The sequence below is a fragment of the Panthera tigris genome, chromosome D4, assembly GCF_018350195.1.
Source record: "Panthera tigris isolate Pti1 chromosome D4, P.tigris_Pti1_mat1.1, whole genome shotgun sequence".
NCBI lineage: Eukaryota > Metazoa > Chordata > Mammalia > Carnivora > Felidae > Panthera > Panthera tigris.
The window spans coordinates 54923211-54939563 of record NC_056672.1 but is presented as its reverse complement, the minus strand read 5'-3'; the positions used below and the strand labels follow the sequence as shown (position 1 = coordinate 54939563).

Sequence of the window (16353 nt, the reverse complement as noted above, 5' to 3'; positions counted from 1 at the left end):
TTTTGACACCAACCCTTTGCCTGTTTTTCTCTTGTAGGTTTGACCGAATTGCACATACAAAGGAGACAATGCTCTCTGACGGTTTGAACACACTCAGTTACAAGGTGTTGGACATAGAGAGAAACCCGTTATATACCAAAATCACAGTGGACATCGGGACACCGAGCTAGCATTTTGGTACACTAATAAGAGACCTGAAAATGGCCAGGGACCTCTGCTGTGTGTCTCTGCCAATCTGCTGGGCCGGTCCCTTTCATTCTTAACAATCAGAGTGATAGGCCCCCTCCAGTCATCATTCAGATGCCTTTCCAGTTGACCAGGACGAGTGGGATATTTTGCCCCCAACTTGGCTCGGCATGTGACTTCTTAGCTCTACGAGGTGTTTGTAAATGTAGAAACTATCAGCCTTTGGGGGAATCTCGGCATGTTCACAGTGTCACCCCAAAGAATCAGTACACAGCCCCAAATTTGGTGACTGTGGGACTTATTTCCAGTGATAAACTCCTAATCTGTTGTGAAATAGGTAAGAATTTCGCTTTAAATTGTGGTATTCTTATTACTTCATGAAAAATCGGAGAGTGCTGCTGAAATCGGATTGGTGTGATGTTTTTTGTTTGCATATTCTAACAGAAAAACGCAATCTCGACCTTTCTCATTTTACTCCTCCCCCACCTTTTAGCAGTATGCAGCTACCACAATCACTTGTGTGCGTATGTCTTTTCTTAGCAAAAGAATTTTAAAACTTGAGCCTTCGACCTTTTGCCCTGCTAACGTGTGAATTCCAAGGCAACGTTAGCCATCAGAGCAAAAGCCTTGAGTGTCCTCAAATTCAGTGGCCTTTCTCCAGATTGTCTGATTTCTGAATGTAAAGACTTTTTTTTTAAAAAAGCAGTTTGTAGTATTTTAAAGAAAGAACAAATAGGGTTTTATTATGATCTAGCTTGATTTTGTGTTGACCCAGATTTGCATAGCTGTTTAGTGTTAAATCATGACAATTTATTTTTCTGAGCATGCTATATAAACTTGAATTTCCTATGTATTTTTATTGTGGTGTTTTAAACGTAGGGAGGGGATTGAGCATTTTTTAGTGGGAAAAATAACATATGCTGTAGTGGCCTGATTTGGCCGGCAGGTCAGGTTTTGTAAAGAGCAAAATCACTTTTGGGCCCTTTGAGGGCAAGACCTCCCTGGTCAGAGTTATCCTGCTAGACCTCTGGGGGAGGCAAAAGCCTAGGTCTGCCAGGCAGAGCTCCCCACCTCCCTACCCTCCCCAGGTGGGAGGGAACCTCCTCCACCCCTCTTCCCACTGACCCTGGGACCTCCCTTTAGGGCCCTAGGCTGTGGAGTTCTAAATGATAGTAATCAGGTTGTTTACTGGCCCTTAGTCTGGGGAGGGGGAGGAAATCACTGCTCTGGCCCCTGTGGAGTCCAGGGGCCACCTCCTTCACTGTGCTAGCCACATTGCCTGGCCGGTACCTTGCTGGACCCATTCTCCTTCCTCCCCCCTTCTCCTTTCTGTCTCCTTTCTCCTTCCTTCCTCTCTGTTTTTGTTCCTTTGCCTCTTGCCTGTTCCCTAAAACTTGCCTGTGGCACTCAGGGTCAAACAGACTATTCATTCATTCTCCAGCATGAATGTGCCTTTTAATTAGAGATCTAGAAAGTTCAGCTGAACCCTCCCACACTCCCTCACAACCACTCTGGTGCCTAAAGCTTCCCAGTCCCCTTCAGGTTTTTAGCAGGTGCTCGCACTCCAGGGAGGCTGATCCACAGGGGTGTCTTCCCCAGACCCACCTCTCCTGGGGGAGAGCGAGGACTGCCTGGGGTGGGATGCACAAGGCAGTTCCTACCACTGGCTGCCCTTGTCGGGTCCAGCCTGAGCTAAGGGCAAAAAGAGTCAGCTATCTAATCCCAGGGTTGACCCTTTAGCTGGTGGCAGCCCAGAGCCCCACCACTGGCCTCCTGGAAGCCAGCCCTCAGTGTGGAGGCTAAACTGGTGCCCAGCCCTGGTCTTACCTGTGCCTTTATCGCTTTGAGCATCTTGGATGCTACCATGGTTCTTTTCCAGAAGCCTTTGTATTGGTTAAAAATTATTTTCCACTGCAGAAGCAGCTGGGCTATGCGAAGAGTATTCGTTCTGTCAGTCCCCCGTTCCTTGACAGGGGTGTCAGTGGAACCAGGAATGACCGCCCTGAGAGGGAGTTTTGGGAAATACAAAGAATGAAGACCTCTCCTCTCCTTCTGTCCCCAGATCCTGGCTTTTCCAAAGTGCCTTAAAAGAAGGGAGACAAATATCCTGAGTGGTAACTTCTTTATTATATACTTTACTCTTACAAAAAAATTCTGACTTTTTTTTTTCCTCCTGTTTTCCTGTTACACTTTCCTTCATGTTCCACTGGAATAGTCAAGTGTATGGTTCATTCTCAGAACCAAGGGGCTTCTGCTTCACCTGTTCCCCACTTGCTGACCTTCTGGTGCTTTCATGGGGCCTACTTGGGTCCAAGGTTAGGCCCGGATGCTTGCCTGGTTTATAAGATGCTGTGGGTCCTCTTTCCTCCCTGAGGAGGTTAGGGCTGAGGGTTCAGGGAGCATTTCCTTGACCTGGAAGGTGTCACCATGAAGTTGTTATGTGCTGTGTCTTTCTCTGTTTCTGTCCATCCCGATGCTGGTGACCCCGTGAAGTGGCCTTTGGGAAAGATTAGAAGGCAGAGGTGGCACTAGAGGGTAGAAGAAATGCTGGTGCTGGCTCTCAGTCTGGGCAGGGTCTCTGCTGACCTCAGGGCTGGGCGTGGGTGCCCCACTCAGCCAGTACGGCAGCTGTCCTGTCCCAGAGACCTGTTGTGCTGTGTATTTCGATCTCCCATGTATGCAAATGTATGCGTTTACCATTGTTAAGTGGGAGGGGGGAATGTCTGACCTTGGTGTTCAAAACAGAACTGTATTTTTGTCTTTAAAATCCAGTAATATAACGTGAATAAATGACCTTATCTTTGTAACCTCAGGTGGTTTCTTTTCTGATTTAAGTAAGGGGTTTGGGCTCTCCGGCCCGGAGGGAAATGATTGGGACTGCCTGCTGGGAGGATCAGAGGAGAGCAGAGGTCTGCCACAAGGGGGCGGGTCATGGCTGGGGGTGGCGGTGGTCCCTCACCTGACTATGTTCCACACACCTCACTGGAATCAGCCATTTCCCAGTCCGAGCCTCATTTTCTTACCTGAAAATGGAAATAATAGCACCTAGACTTTCTGAGGCTTAAAAGAGATGATGGGTCTAAAATAATGACTGGCACCTCACAGGAACTTACTACATAGTAGTTAGTACCACTTCAAAATAGAATTTCCACTAGCAGTTCTCTGGCCACATTCTGCTGTATTCGGCAATCACCATGAGAGTCCCGAGATCCTTCGCAGAGCCATTTACACAGGTGTTCGCAGAGTAACTTAAATGGTACCATACGAAGTGAGATTTCTTTTCAGTCCCAGGACATTTAAACAGATGTTCTACAGGGTCTTAGTTGTGACTCAAGGACTTGAGACAGTAAGTACCCTGTGTGCCTTCTCCTTCTCATCACCCCCAGGATCAGGTACCAGCAACGTATTAAGATGCTGGTTGGATTGACTTGGCATCTGGAAGAAATGTGTCAAAGGAGACCGGTATGAAGGAGAGGGCACCCTTGCTGTCCAGGTTGGTGGAGCTGTGAACGTGGGACCAATTGGGAAACAGGAGCAGTAAGGGCAGCACTGTATAGCCCCCCAGTGCTATCTGGCTATCCCCACCCATCCTTGTGACTGCTGAAAGGACCCCTAGGGGCCTCAGACCTGAACAGAGGTGGTCTTGGGCTCAGATCTGACCTTTGAACAGGAGACTCTGGTCCTTTCAACAAAGTGCTGCCTTTGCAAGCTGTAAGGTCTGGGTGAAGTGGAGCACCTTCTGTCCCCAAAGATGCACATATCTGCACAAATACATACAAACTAACATGCATAACATACCTGACATGTGCCTATGAGAGACCAGAGTGCCTGGGTTCAAATCCAACTGTTGCTTCTTCCTAGTGCTGTGATGTGACCACTCCAAATCTGGAGGCACCCAGGACCTCACCAGTGGTGTTTTCCCTCCCCTTCCCTGCCTCACCTGAGCAAAGGTGTTTGGAATGGCAGCACTGGGAAGGAAGGGGGCTTGAACCCCCCATGGTGGGCTCTGAGGGGGCCAGGAAGGGATGATGGCAGGAGGAAGGGGGCCACAGACAGGCTCCTGGGGGTTGGCCATTTCCTTGAGATGTGCTCTGTCTCATCTCCCACTCCACATGGACCCAGACCAAGTCTGAGCCAGGCAGAGCTCAGGAGTCATGCAGTGTGGACTGGGTGGGCACCAGGCCCCGCTACACAGTACCTTTCTTCCATGGGAGACTGTGACCTGGATGCCAAATCACTGACTTACAAATAACTTTTGGAGGCAGGGCGGTGGTGCCCAGGTCACTGGGTCCTTGTGGAGGTATGCGAGTGGAACCTCCCGAAAGTAGGAGTATTTGCTGCTGGTGACCAGAGGGAAGCTGTGTGTAGGGAGAGGTCAAGGAAATGAGAAGATGCCCAAGTTCTAAGTGTTACCAAGTCTTCACCACACTTCCAGTCTCCCCTCCTCTTGTTTATTCCAGGAGGTGAGAGTTTGCACATTCCTAGGGGCCGATTTCTTAGAACTGGAACTTATTTACCCTGTCAGAAAGGAAATGAGGTTTGTCTGGCTGAGCCAGTCATGCCAGACAAGCCTCATTTCCTTCTCTGGCAGAGTCCCCGGGCAGGGAATGTAGATATTGCCTTCATCTGGGCTCAGGGACCTGTACCCGGGCTGTGAGGCAGAGAAACCTTTGGGACATGGTTGTTATGGGTAGTTACAGGGTCAGTAGGCCAGAAACCCACAGGGACATGGCACCACAAGGACGTCTGCCTTTGAGCAAGATGTGTGCCAGCTCACCAGGCAGGGGGCTTGGGAAGATGGCCAGGAAAAAGCCATGTAAACAGTGATCATTACTTCTGGCTCTTTCTGCCTTCCCATTCACTGTGTAACTCTGGGCAAGTGGACTTCCGTCTCTGAGCCCTTGGTTTGCTCTTCTGTTTTAGGACTTGCTCTCAGACTCCACCTCTGGTTTCCCCATAGTTCTGCCCTTCTCCCAGTAGGAAGTGCCTTGATTTGGGTTTCCTTTTTGTCCCTGAGGTTAACCCTTCTTATCACCTTGAAGGAAGTCACTTTATCTCTGAGTCTATATTTATAAAAATAGCAGGATCGCCCGCCTGCCCTGTGCAAATCACCCACACTGAGATACCACTTTATACCCATTAGGATGGCTGTTATCAAAAAGCCAAAATTAGCATTGCTGAGCATGTGGAAAAATTCCAACGCCTGTGCACTGCTGGTGGGAATATAATATGGCATAGCACCTATGGAATATCTCATGGTGATTCTTCAAAAAATTAAACATAGAATTGCCATATGATCCAGTAATTGCTACTTCAGGATATATACCCAAAAGAAATGAAAGCAAGGACTTGAACAGATACTTGTAAATGCATGTTCACAGCAGACTTATTCACAATAGTCAAAAGGTGGAGATGACCCAAGTGTCTATCAAGGGATGAATGGATAAACAAAATGTGGTGTGTACATAAAATGGAATATCATTCAGCCTTAAAAAGAAAGGAAGTTCTGACAAATACTACGGCATAGATGAACCTTGAAGACATTATGCTAAGTGAAATAAACCAGTTACACAGGGACAGATATTACGTGATTCCACTATGTGAGGTACCTAAGTAGTCAAATTCACAGAGACAGAAAGTTGAGTGATGGTTGCCAGGGGCTGTAGGGGAGAGTGAGTAGAGGGAAAAATGGAAGTTAGGGTTCAATGAGTACCGAGTTGTAGTTGTAGAAAATGAAGTTCTGGAGATGGATGGTGGTGATAGTTGCACAATAGGAATGTACTAAATGCCACAGAACTGTGTACTTAAAAGTGGTTAAAATGATAAACTCCATTATATATATATATATATATATATATATATATATATATATGCTATAGAGTGAGTGTGCCCCCCCCCCATTCACGTTGAAACTTTATTCCCAGTATGATGGTATTTGGAGCTGAGGCCTTTGGGAGGTGGTTGGTTAGCTCATGAAGACAGAGCCCACGTGCATGGGATTAGTGCCCTTGTAAATGAGACCTGGAGAGCTCCCTCATCCCTTCTGCTACATGAGGTTAGAGCAAGAAGGCAGGCGCAGTCTGTGAACCAGGAAGCAGCCCCTCACCAGACATCAAATCTGCCAGCACCTTAATCTTAGACTTCCCAGCCTCCAGGACTGTGAGAAATGAATTTCTGTTGTTGATAAGCCCTCCAGTCTATGCTATTTTTGTTACAGCAGCCTGAAAAGACCAAGACGGCATACTTTACCACAGTTTTTTAAAAAGGAGGCAGCTCCCTGTGGCCAAACTTGACCTCATCTTGCTCTGGAGGTGGCTGAGGATGGTGGTGTGGGGTCCAGCACCCACCTGGAGATTTCGCGTGTGAGAAGGGCTGGCCATGTGGGCAGTGCCACCTGAGAATCTGCTAATCGTGGGCACTCAGCTTGGTTGCTGAATCCAGCTTGGTGCTCTGCCCCAGATAACCGGCTTTACAGTTGCTACCTTTGCCCAAGACTAATATCCTTCCCTAAAGAAACTAGATGCAAAGCTGCCAGGGGGGGTTGGGGGAAGAAGGGGAAGCCTGGACTCAGGCAGGTTATCATGACCGGGGGACAAGGATGCGCTTACTCCAGAGTGCCCCCTTGATTCCCATTTACTGTTGGCAGAAACTAGGGGCCAAGCTGGAGGCTTTTTAAAAGAAGAAATGACAAGCTGGGGCCAGATTACACCTGGGGATAACATAGTCACCTAGATAAATTCTGTCTAGATGAAGGGGAAGGCCCCTAAGTGCCAGGAGGGAGAGCACAAGTGAGTTCTGAAGGGCAGGAGGGAGGGACACTTGGGAGAGATGGTCCTAGACTTGGTGTTGGTGAGGGTGGGGGAACCTCCATCCCCATGCTACTGCATTGTACATCCTTTCTGGGAGTGGACTGTAGACAAGTAAATCTTAAAAGTGGACCTACCCCTTGACCTTGCAATTCAGCTTCTAGGAGTTTATCCGAAGAAAGCAAAGCCATGCACTAAGATGCGAGTGTGTACCCTGCCACTGCTTGTAATACTGAACACTTAGAAGCCACCATCAATGGGGGACAGTGCTAAATAAATGAAGTGCATCCCAGCAATTAAGTACAGTGTGACCATTGAGAATGATGAAGTAGATCTATATTTATCGATTGGGAAGAGGTATAAGAAAAAAAGGAAACTACCGAATGGTTTTTCCATACATGGCAGGGAAATGTATGAATAATTTAGTGCAGAAATTACTTTGTAATTGTTTGTGGGGGCAGATGCACGAGCGATAAAATGAAGAGATGATCTTCCCTTTTCTGCACAGACTGTACAGCCAGGCTCCTCTGGAGTAACCATCTTTAGTGTTTCAGGGGTTGCCTGAGGGCTATTAACAGCGCTGTGCTGGCCCCATTGAAAGAATGAGCAGGATTGTCCCCTGGGGGGTTGCATTCCCTGCAAGTGCCCAGACTTGGAAGGAAGATGGGGGCTCCCCCTACAGGGGAGTGGTGCAGGCCTGTGCCCAGTTCCCAATGTGGTGGGATGTGGCATGCTGTGGTGATGCTCAATGGAGGCTGGACAGGAGCTCAACTTGGGCTGATGAGCCTCTAGCTAGTCTCTCAGATTTAGAAAAATCAAGTTAGGACATTTGTTGCCACTCTTTCCTGTGTACAATTGAACATTCACGCCTGTTATATTTGGATAATAAAAATGTCAAAGAACAGAAGAATGGGAGGGGACACTGTGCCCTGGCTCCTAAGGAGCAATATGGGCCCGAGACCCCTGATCAGGACCCTGTGAAGAGTGTGAGCCTAGGAGGAAGTGAGGGAGACCCCCAATGCCCATGGATCTTTGGCCCCAGAATCCAGGAGCTCTGCTGCTGAGGGAGGCCCTTGACAGCTGGATTTTGACACAGGTTTGGGCATGGAGCTATTGTAGACTCACGTCCGGTCCAGATGTGAGTACTGGACAACTCCCTGCCTGGGGGGCATGTGCCAGAGGAGGGGGGATACCAGGCTATGGTACGGCTCTAACTTTGAATCTTTATCTGGTAGGGTGCCAGGAATTGTGTGCCCAGCCCTGCACCACCCTGCTCAGCTCCACGGGGCTCTGCCAGGCGGAACTCTCCGCACCTTGGGTGAGTGAGCTACGGGAGGTTATCTAGCCAGGGACTTGGGCTTTTGGCGGGGACTTCAAAGTGCTCCCTTTGTGTGAAAGTGTCCTGTTGCTCTGTAAGTGATTTTGGCTTCTCTGATAACAGCAGCATAGGAGACAGGCCAGCTGCAAGATCCCAACTCTGTAGTTTTGCAACCTCACCAAAGGCAGTGAGGGAGGAAGCGTGGGGGCTGCAGATAGACGTGGTGAACTGCTGCATGTGGGCCCTTATCGGCGCACCTCGTGCTTTCCCACCTGCTCTCTCGTGCTCATTCAGTAATCCCCATGGCGGGAAACTGAGGCTCAGGGAGGTCATGTGACTTGTACAAGGTCACACAGAGTTAGTGTGTGACCCACATCTCCTGAGTCCCCAGTCCAGGACTCTGGCCATTGAACCATGAATCCAGCCACTCATCCAGACTCTGCAGCACTCTCTCTGCAGTACAGGTGGGAACGGGAAGCAGCAGGCTGAGTGGTGCCCCACCCCAGCGGGAAGATGTGGCCCTTACTTAGAGCCTGGCATCAACAGCATTTTGCCAAGGCAGGTGCAGTGTAGACTGAGCACTGGGCCCAAGAGCATGGTTTTTATTTTGTGTGTTTTCATTTTGTTTTCTTTTCCCCCTTAGTTTTAGAGGACTTGGGAGTCTGGTGTACCGCATGACAGCAGCTCCTGGACCAGGGACAGTAGTGCAGCCGCAGTCTGGGAGACACATGGGGTGGTTAACGCACCCACGAGGATGCACGAGGCCTGGGTCATGGGGTACAAGGAAGGAAGAAGGGAGACCCCTAAGGGCTGAGGAGCCGCGTGGCTCTGAAGAAGTGGGGCTGCTTTCTGCCTCTGGAAGCATCACTCTGGGAGGTGACAACCTGGTTCCCAGACTGTACAGCTCTTTCATCCCACTGCTCAGTACCTGTCCCTACCCTGGGCCAACACCCAGTGTCCAGGAGGGATCACCACAGTATCTTCCCAAGGCTGCGGAGACCGGCGGCGGCGGAGAGTGGAGAGAGAGGCCCAGGCTTCTGCTCAGCCCTCCTTTTTCCTTCTTGGCACCTATCCTCCCTTCCTATCCACGCTCTCCCCAAAGGAGGGGAGCTGCCACACCATTCCCAATCCTCCCGGACGTTCTTAGCTAGTGGCACTTTCCTAAATGAAGCCAGGGCCGTGTTTTGGTCTGATGACTCATGATTTTTAGACAGGCTGAACCAAAAGTGTTAAAAAGCGGGTCTTGGGGTCTAACTTTATCAGATACCAGCCCTCAGTGCTTCATGTTTCATGGGATTTGCTCTGGATGGAAGCTGACCTAGCCACAGTGAAACTGTGATAAGGGAAAAAGACCTGCTGGTGAGGACAGATGACTGTCCACCATGACTGTTTTGTCAGAGCCCAGGCTCAGAGGCCAGCCTGGGCTCTGCCTGTCAGCCGGATGCTCTGTCTTGGACTCATGTGCTGGGGCTCAACTCTTGTCTCTCACTGACCCTGGGCTTGGTGACTGGTGGGCTTGGTGGATGAGCTTGGCCCTGCTGTTGTCCAGGGCCTGTGGGCACTCTCTCACCGTCTTGGGTCTGCTGGATCTTGCAGGTTCACTGCCCACACCCTCTAGTAGACTGTTCCAAGGCTTTTCTTCATGGGAAACAAGGCCTGCCAAGCCTTTCCCTGGCCCACCACCAACTCTTAAGTGAGGACATTGCTGGGGGTGCTTTGCTTTGGGCCGAGGCAGGCAGTAGAGGGACCTAAGTAAGCCCTGGACTAGCAGGCCCGTATTGACTTGATGGGTGACCAAGGCCAGAAACTGGGTGCGGAGGCCGTGAGGTCCCTTTAAGACTGCCAGCCATGGTTCTAGGAAAACTCTCCAGGGGGTTTTATTGCCCCGGCTCCTTCTGCCCATTTGAGGTTGCTGCTGTGGGGCTTAACACAGTACTGAAGGACAGAAACAAAGGTCCCCTTGTCCATCCAGGAAACCAGGGAGGGGGAGGGTGGAAGGAAAGACAGCTTCCGGCAGTCCTGAGGCATTCCCGGGGGCATAGATCACAGTTCAGAGGGATCTAGGCCTTTGCTGCAAGCCTTCCTGGAAAGCCCTGTTGCTCTTCCTTCTTCGGTCTGCCTCACCACCTGGACTGAAGCTGCAAAAACACAAAGTTCAGCTCACAAAGTGAGACACAAACTTGTCCCAAGGGTCTCTGGTGGCCTACCTCCTGTTTTCTCCCCAACACTGCTGGAGAAAGACCCCAAGGGAACATTAGAGCCTCAGCCTCTCACTGTGACCAAGGAGAGCTCCAGCCCTGAGCCTTCGTGTGGAGATGTCAGCCTCCTGCTCAGGTTCCCCTGCTGGTAGCGCGCCAGAGGGCCACTCTTCTAAAGGAGACGTGGAGTCTAGCTGCAATTTACAGGAGAGAAGAGAGACCCAGCTCTTTAGGGGGCTTTAGGGCTTATGGGACAAGGCCACTCTACTTACCTGGAAGGCAGTCATCATCTCAGTGGATATAGCCTCTCCCACAGGTGCTCATAGCACTCCCCAGTTCACAAAGCCTTCCCATAACTTCTGGTCCTGTTGGCTCATGACAGCTTTGGGAGGTGACTGGGCCACTGGCAGAATTTAAAGGATATGGACTTACATTAAAGCCAGATATATTTGGGTTCAAAGACCTGACCTCAGGATGCCTGGCTGGCACAGTTGGAAGAGCATGCAACTCTTGGTCTCAGGGTCATGAGTTTGAGCCCCATGTTGGGTGTAGAGACTATTTAAACAAACAAACAAACTTAAGGAAAAGAAAAAAAGACCTGACTTCACCACATAGCCATTGTAGGCCACTGGGTAAATTGCTTTTTTCCCCATACAGATATCCCATAATCCCAGCACCATTTGTCCTTCCCCCACTGCTCTGCAGTGCCACCTTTGTCATGAAGCAGATGTCCTGACCTGTGAGGGTCTATTTCTGGATTCTATTCTGGTGTGTTGCTCTATTAATCTATCCTTTGGCAAACCATATGGTCTTAGTATACCTTTCAATTACTTTTATTCCCTTTCTTCATGAGTGTCTTGGCTATTCTTGGCTGTTGCATTTCCATATGAATTTTATAAATTTTTAAAGTTTATTTATTTTGAGAGAGACAGAGACAGCACGAGTGGGGGGAGGGGCAGAGAGAGAGAGGGAGAGAGAGAGAGAGAGAGAGAGAGAGAGAGAGAGAGAATCCCAGGCAGGCTCTGTGGGGCTTGAACTCACAAACCGTGAGATCATGACCTGAGCTGAAACCAAAAGTCGGGCTTTTGACCGACTGAGCCATCCAGGTCCCCTCCATATAAATCTTATAATCAGCTTGTCAAGTTCCACCAAAAATCACCACCACCATCACCCCACTTACTGAGGTTCTGATTGAAATTATGTTAAGTCTATGGATCACTATAAGGAGACTTGATACCTTTAAAACACTGAGCCTTCCCCTTTCACACAGATGGCGCCAAAGGCAAAGAAGGAAGCCCCTGCTCCTCCCAAAGCCAAGCCAAAGAAAAGGATTTGAAGGCCAAGAAAGCAGTGCTGAAAGGTATCCACAATCACAAAAAAAGATCCACATATCACCTACATTCCGACTGCCCAAGACACTGTGTCTCTGAAGGCAGCCCAAATATCCTCAAAAGAGGGCCCCCAGGAGAAACAAACTTGACCACTATGCCATCATCAAGTTCCCCCTGACTATGGAGTCACCCGTAAAGAAAATAGAAGGCAACGACACACTTGTGTCATTGTGAATATCAAGGCCAGCAAGCACCAGATCAAAGAGGCTGTGAAGAAGCTCTATGACATTGACATGGCCAAGGTCGACACTCTGATGAGGCCCGATGGAGAGAAGAAGGCAAATATGTTTGACTGGCTCCTGACTATGATGCTTTGGATGTTGCCAACAAAATTGGGATCATCTAAACTGAGTCCAGCTGGCTAAATCTAAATATTAATTTTTTCACCATAAAAAAAAGATTAAATAAAACATTGAGCTTCCAATCTATAAACACAATGTAATCCTCTTTTGGCTTAGGTCTTTTTAAATCTATATTTAGAGGTCTTTACACATTATTATTTTTTCCTAGCTATTTGATATATTTATACTGTTATAAATAATAGCCTTTTAAAATTTATTTTTCTGTTGTTGCTGGTATATGGAAATGCAATAGATTTTTGTGTATTGACCCTGTATTCTGTAATCTTGTTAATTAATTCTAATAATTTTTCTACATTCTTTTGGATTTTCTAAGTACACTTTCTTATCATCTGCAAATGAGATGTCTTCCTTTCCAATCCTTATAGCTTTTATCTCTTGCCTCCATTACAATGTTGAGTAGAAGTAGTAGAGGTAGGGTTTTCCCCCCTTATATTTGCTTTATGTTTTGATTGTTCTAAATCCAGATATGTGAAGGAAAACCTTTACTAATTCACCATTGAGAATATTTGCTGGGGACGCCTGACTGACTCAGTCTGTAGAGCATATGACTCTTGATCTCAGGGTTGTGAGTTTAAGTCCCATGCTGGGCATAGAGCTTACTTTAAAAAAAATGATATTTGATGTAGTTTTATGTAGCTATTTGTTACCATATTAAGAAAATTCCCTCTGTCCCTTTTTTGCTAAGAGGTTATTTCCCCTAATTATGAATTGATGTTGAATTTCATTAAGTTTTTTTTAAAATTTCTTTTAACGTTTATTTATCATTGAGAGACAGAGAGGCAGGCACGGAGTGTGAGCAGGGGAAGGGACAGAGAGAGGGGGAGACACAGAATCCGAAGCAGGCTCCAGGTTCTGAGCTGTCAGCACAGAGCCTGACGTGGAGCTCGAACTCACAAACTGTGAGATCATGACCTGAGCCGAAGTCAGTCACCTAACCAACTGAGCCACCCAGGTGCCCCTTATTAATTTTTTTTAGCATCTATTAAAGTGATGATGTGATTTTTCTCCCTTATTTTTTTTTAAATGTGTATTTATTTTGAGAGAGAGAGAGGTGCATGGGCCAGAGGGGGAGGGGCAGAGGGAAGGAGAGAGAGAATCCCAAGCGGACTCTGTGTTGCCAGCACAGAGCCCAATGTGGGGCTCAATCTCATGAACTGTGAGATCATGACCTGAGCCCAAATCAAGAATTGGACACTCAACTAACTGAGCCATCCAGGAACCCCTCCCTTATTATTTTAATGGAGGTGAATTGCTTGAATTGGTTTTCAAATCTTAAACCAACCTTGCATTCCCTAGAACAGAACCAATTTAGTCATTATCTATTAACCTTTTTACATACTGCAAGATTTGGTTGATTAATCTGTTGTTTTGGATTTTTACATTTATATTCATAAATGAGATTGGCAGGTAATTTTCCTTCTCATAAAATCCTCTTCAGGTTTTCATATCTCTGAAGGAGTTATTTTTCCTTTTCATTTCAATCTTATATAAGTCTGTTCAAGGAAAAACATTTTGGGTTTGGTTCTATTGTACTTTATTTCCATTTCATTCATTTCTGATCTAATTTTTAAAATTTCCTTCTACTTTATTTGGGTATAATTTTCTTTTCTTCTCATGGTTTGAGATGAAAGCTTAGCTCTTGATATATATTTAAATACATTCATTTATAAATTTCCCTCTAAGCACATATTTAATTGTATTTTACAATTTTATGTGTCATGTTTCTTACTATATAGTTTCTACTTAAAAATTTTTTTCTAATTCCAATAGACTTTTTTTCTTTCATCCAGTGATGAAAGACATAGAAATATACTTTTTAGGGGTATATGACATAGAAATATGTCTATGTTCTAACATAGACATAGAAATATACTTTTTAGGGGTACCTGTGTGGCTCGGTTGAGTGCCCAACTCTTGATATTGACTCAGGTCATGATCCCCGTGTTGTGGGATTGAGTCCTGTGTCAAGCTCCATGCTGAGCATGGAGCCTGCTTGAGATTCTTTCTCTCTCCCTCTTCCTTTGCCCCTCTCCCCTGCTCATGATCTCTCTCTCTTTAAAAAAGAGAGCAAGGAAGAAAGAAAGAAAAGCTAAAAAAACACAAAACACCAAAAACAACTAAGCCCTAAAAAAAAAATGTACTTTTTAAATGTCCTACCATATGTGGAGATATGGTCATGTGACTGCCAGTTGATTCACAAGTTGGATGTGGGCAATCAGAGACTCCTCACCCTCTCCCCTGTCCTTGGAATGCACACTTGAGCCTACTATTCCGACAGTGGAAGCTGTTGCAAGGACATAGCCTTGAGAAATTAAGGTGTTGGCTGAGACAATCTGGACAGTATACATGACTAAACCCAGATAAGGCCTCTACATAAACTTTTTTTTTTTAACGATTTATTTATTTTTGAGAGACAGAGACAGACCACGAGTCGGGTAGGGGCAGAGACAGAGGGAGACACAGAATCAGAAGCAGGTTCCAGGCTCTGAGCTGTCAGCACAGGGCCCGTTGCAGAGCCCAAACCCACGAGCAAGCTTCCACATAAACTTTAAGATTTGGCATATGGGTGCAGAAATCTACTCCTTTTGAACTGGCCTAAGACAAGTCTCATAAATAAATCTCCTTGCTTATTCAAACTGCCACTTACCAATCTGGAGTGGTCTGACTTTTTCTTCTGTCTCTCCCTGCCCTTTGTGTACTGTAGCCACACCCAGGAAGCTCCTACACTTAAAAAAAATTTTTTTTTTACATTTATTCATTTTTGAGAAACAGATAGAGACAGAGCACAAGTGGGGGAGGGGCAGAAAGAGAGGGAGACACAGAATCCGAAGCAGGCTCCAGGCTCTGAGCCGACAGCACAGAGCCCGCCGCGGGGCTCAAACCCATGGACGGTGAGATCATGACCTGAGCTGAAGTCAGACGCTCAACCGACTGAGCCACTCAGGAGCCCCCAAGAAGCTCCTAAATTTTTAATCAGTACGTGGGGTTTCAAAACGTATCAGACGTTTTGTTTGTTATGGCTTCCTAGTTCAATTTCATTGTAAGCAGAAATCATCCTCAGTATGATATCGATCCTTTGAAATTTATTGAGACTTCTTCCTTTGTGGCCCAGAATATGGTCAACTTTTGCAAATGTTCTTCTATGCATAAAAAGACAATGTAGTCAGAATTTTGGAGGACAGTATTCTGTGTATGCCCATTAGGTCAAATTTGCTAATTGTATAGTTCAAATATTACATAGCCTTAATAAATGTTAGATATCAATTCTTCTATACCCTTTACTTATTAAAAATATTGCACTATGATTGTACATTTTTCTGGTTATTCTTGTAATTCTACTGATTCCTACCTTTCATGTTTTGAGGCTATATTATTAGAAGCTTCCAAATTTAGAATTATTATATTTTCTTGGTTTACAGCTTTTGCCTTGAAGTCAACTCCATCTGGCGATTAGATAGCGGTGATAGTTGCATATCTTGTGAGTATACTAAAAATAAATTATTAAGTTGTACACTTTAAAAGGTCTGAGCAAACCTACTTTCTCTGATATTGATATAGCTACATCTGCTTTCTTTTGGTTAGAATCTTCTTGTTCTATAGTTTTCCATCCTTTAAACTTTTCTGTATCCTTATGTCTTACCTGTGTCTCTTATAAATAGCATATAGTTGTTTTTAAACCCAATCTAAAAATCTTTGTATCTTAACTGGAGAATTTTTTCCATTTATATTTGGAGTAATTATTGATATATTTCAGTCTAAACCTAATGCTTTTTTCCCCTTGTATTTGAGAGATGGTCGGGGGCCACAAGCGTGAGCTAGGGAGGGACAGAGGGAGGGGGAAAGGGAGAGAGAGAATCTTAAGCAGGTGCCACACCCAGTGCAGAGCTGGATGCCGGGCTTGATCTTGTGACCATGAGATCATGACTTGAGCCGAAATCACAAGTTGGCCACTCGCCCACTTGAGCCATCCAGGCATCCCTAAATCTATCACTTTATGAAGTGTTTTCTATTTGTCTCACATGCAACTATATTCATTTTTCTCTCCTTCCTTGACCTATTTTTTTAAATTGATTATATATTTTTAACTTTTCA

At 46.3% G+C, this 16353-nt stretch overlaps 1 protein-coding gene across 6 annotated transcripts in view; it reads left to right on the top strand.

The window, feature by feature from the left end:
• The window catches only part of B4GALT1 (beta-1,4-galactosyltransferase 1), a 69040-nt gene extending 53157 nt beyond the window's left edge, over positions 1-15883 (top strand). For 2 of the 6 annotated variants that reach the window (XM_042965098.1, XM_007076610.2), the window contains one exon: positions 38-2993. In XM_042965098.1, the coding sequence (XP_042821032.1) occupies positions 38-170 (133 nt within the window). In that variant the 3' untranslated portion in view covers positions 171-2993. Of the gene's footprint in view, positions 1-37; positions 2994-8227; positions 8311-8953; positions 9187-11778; positions 12339-15680 lie in introns of those variants that run through there. The other 4 variants (XR_006210788.1, XR_006210785.1, XR_006210786.1 and 1 more) reach the window with 4 other exon arrangements.
• Positions 15884-16353: the final 470 nt, after the last annotated feature.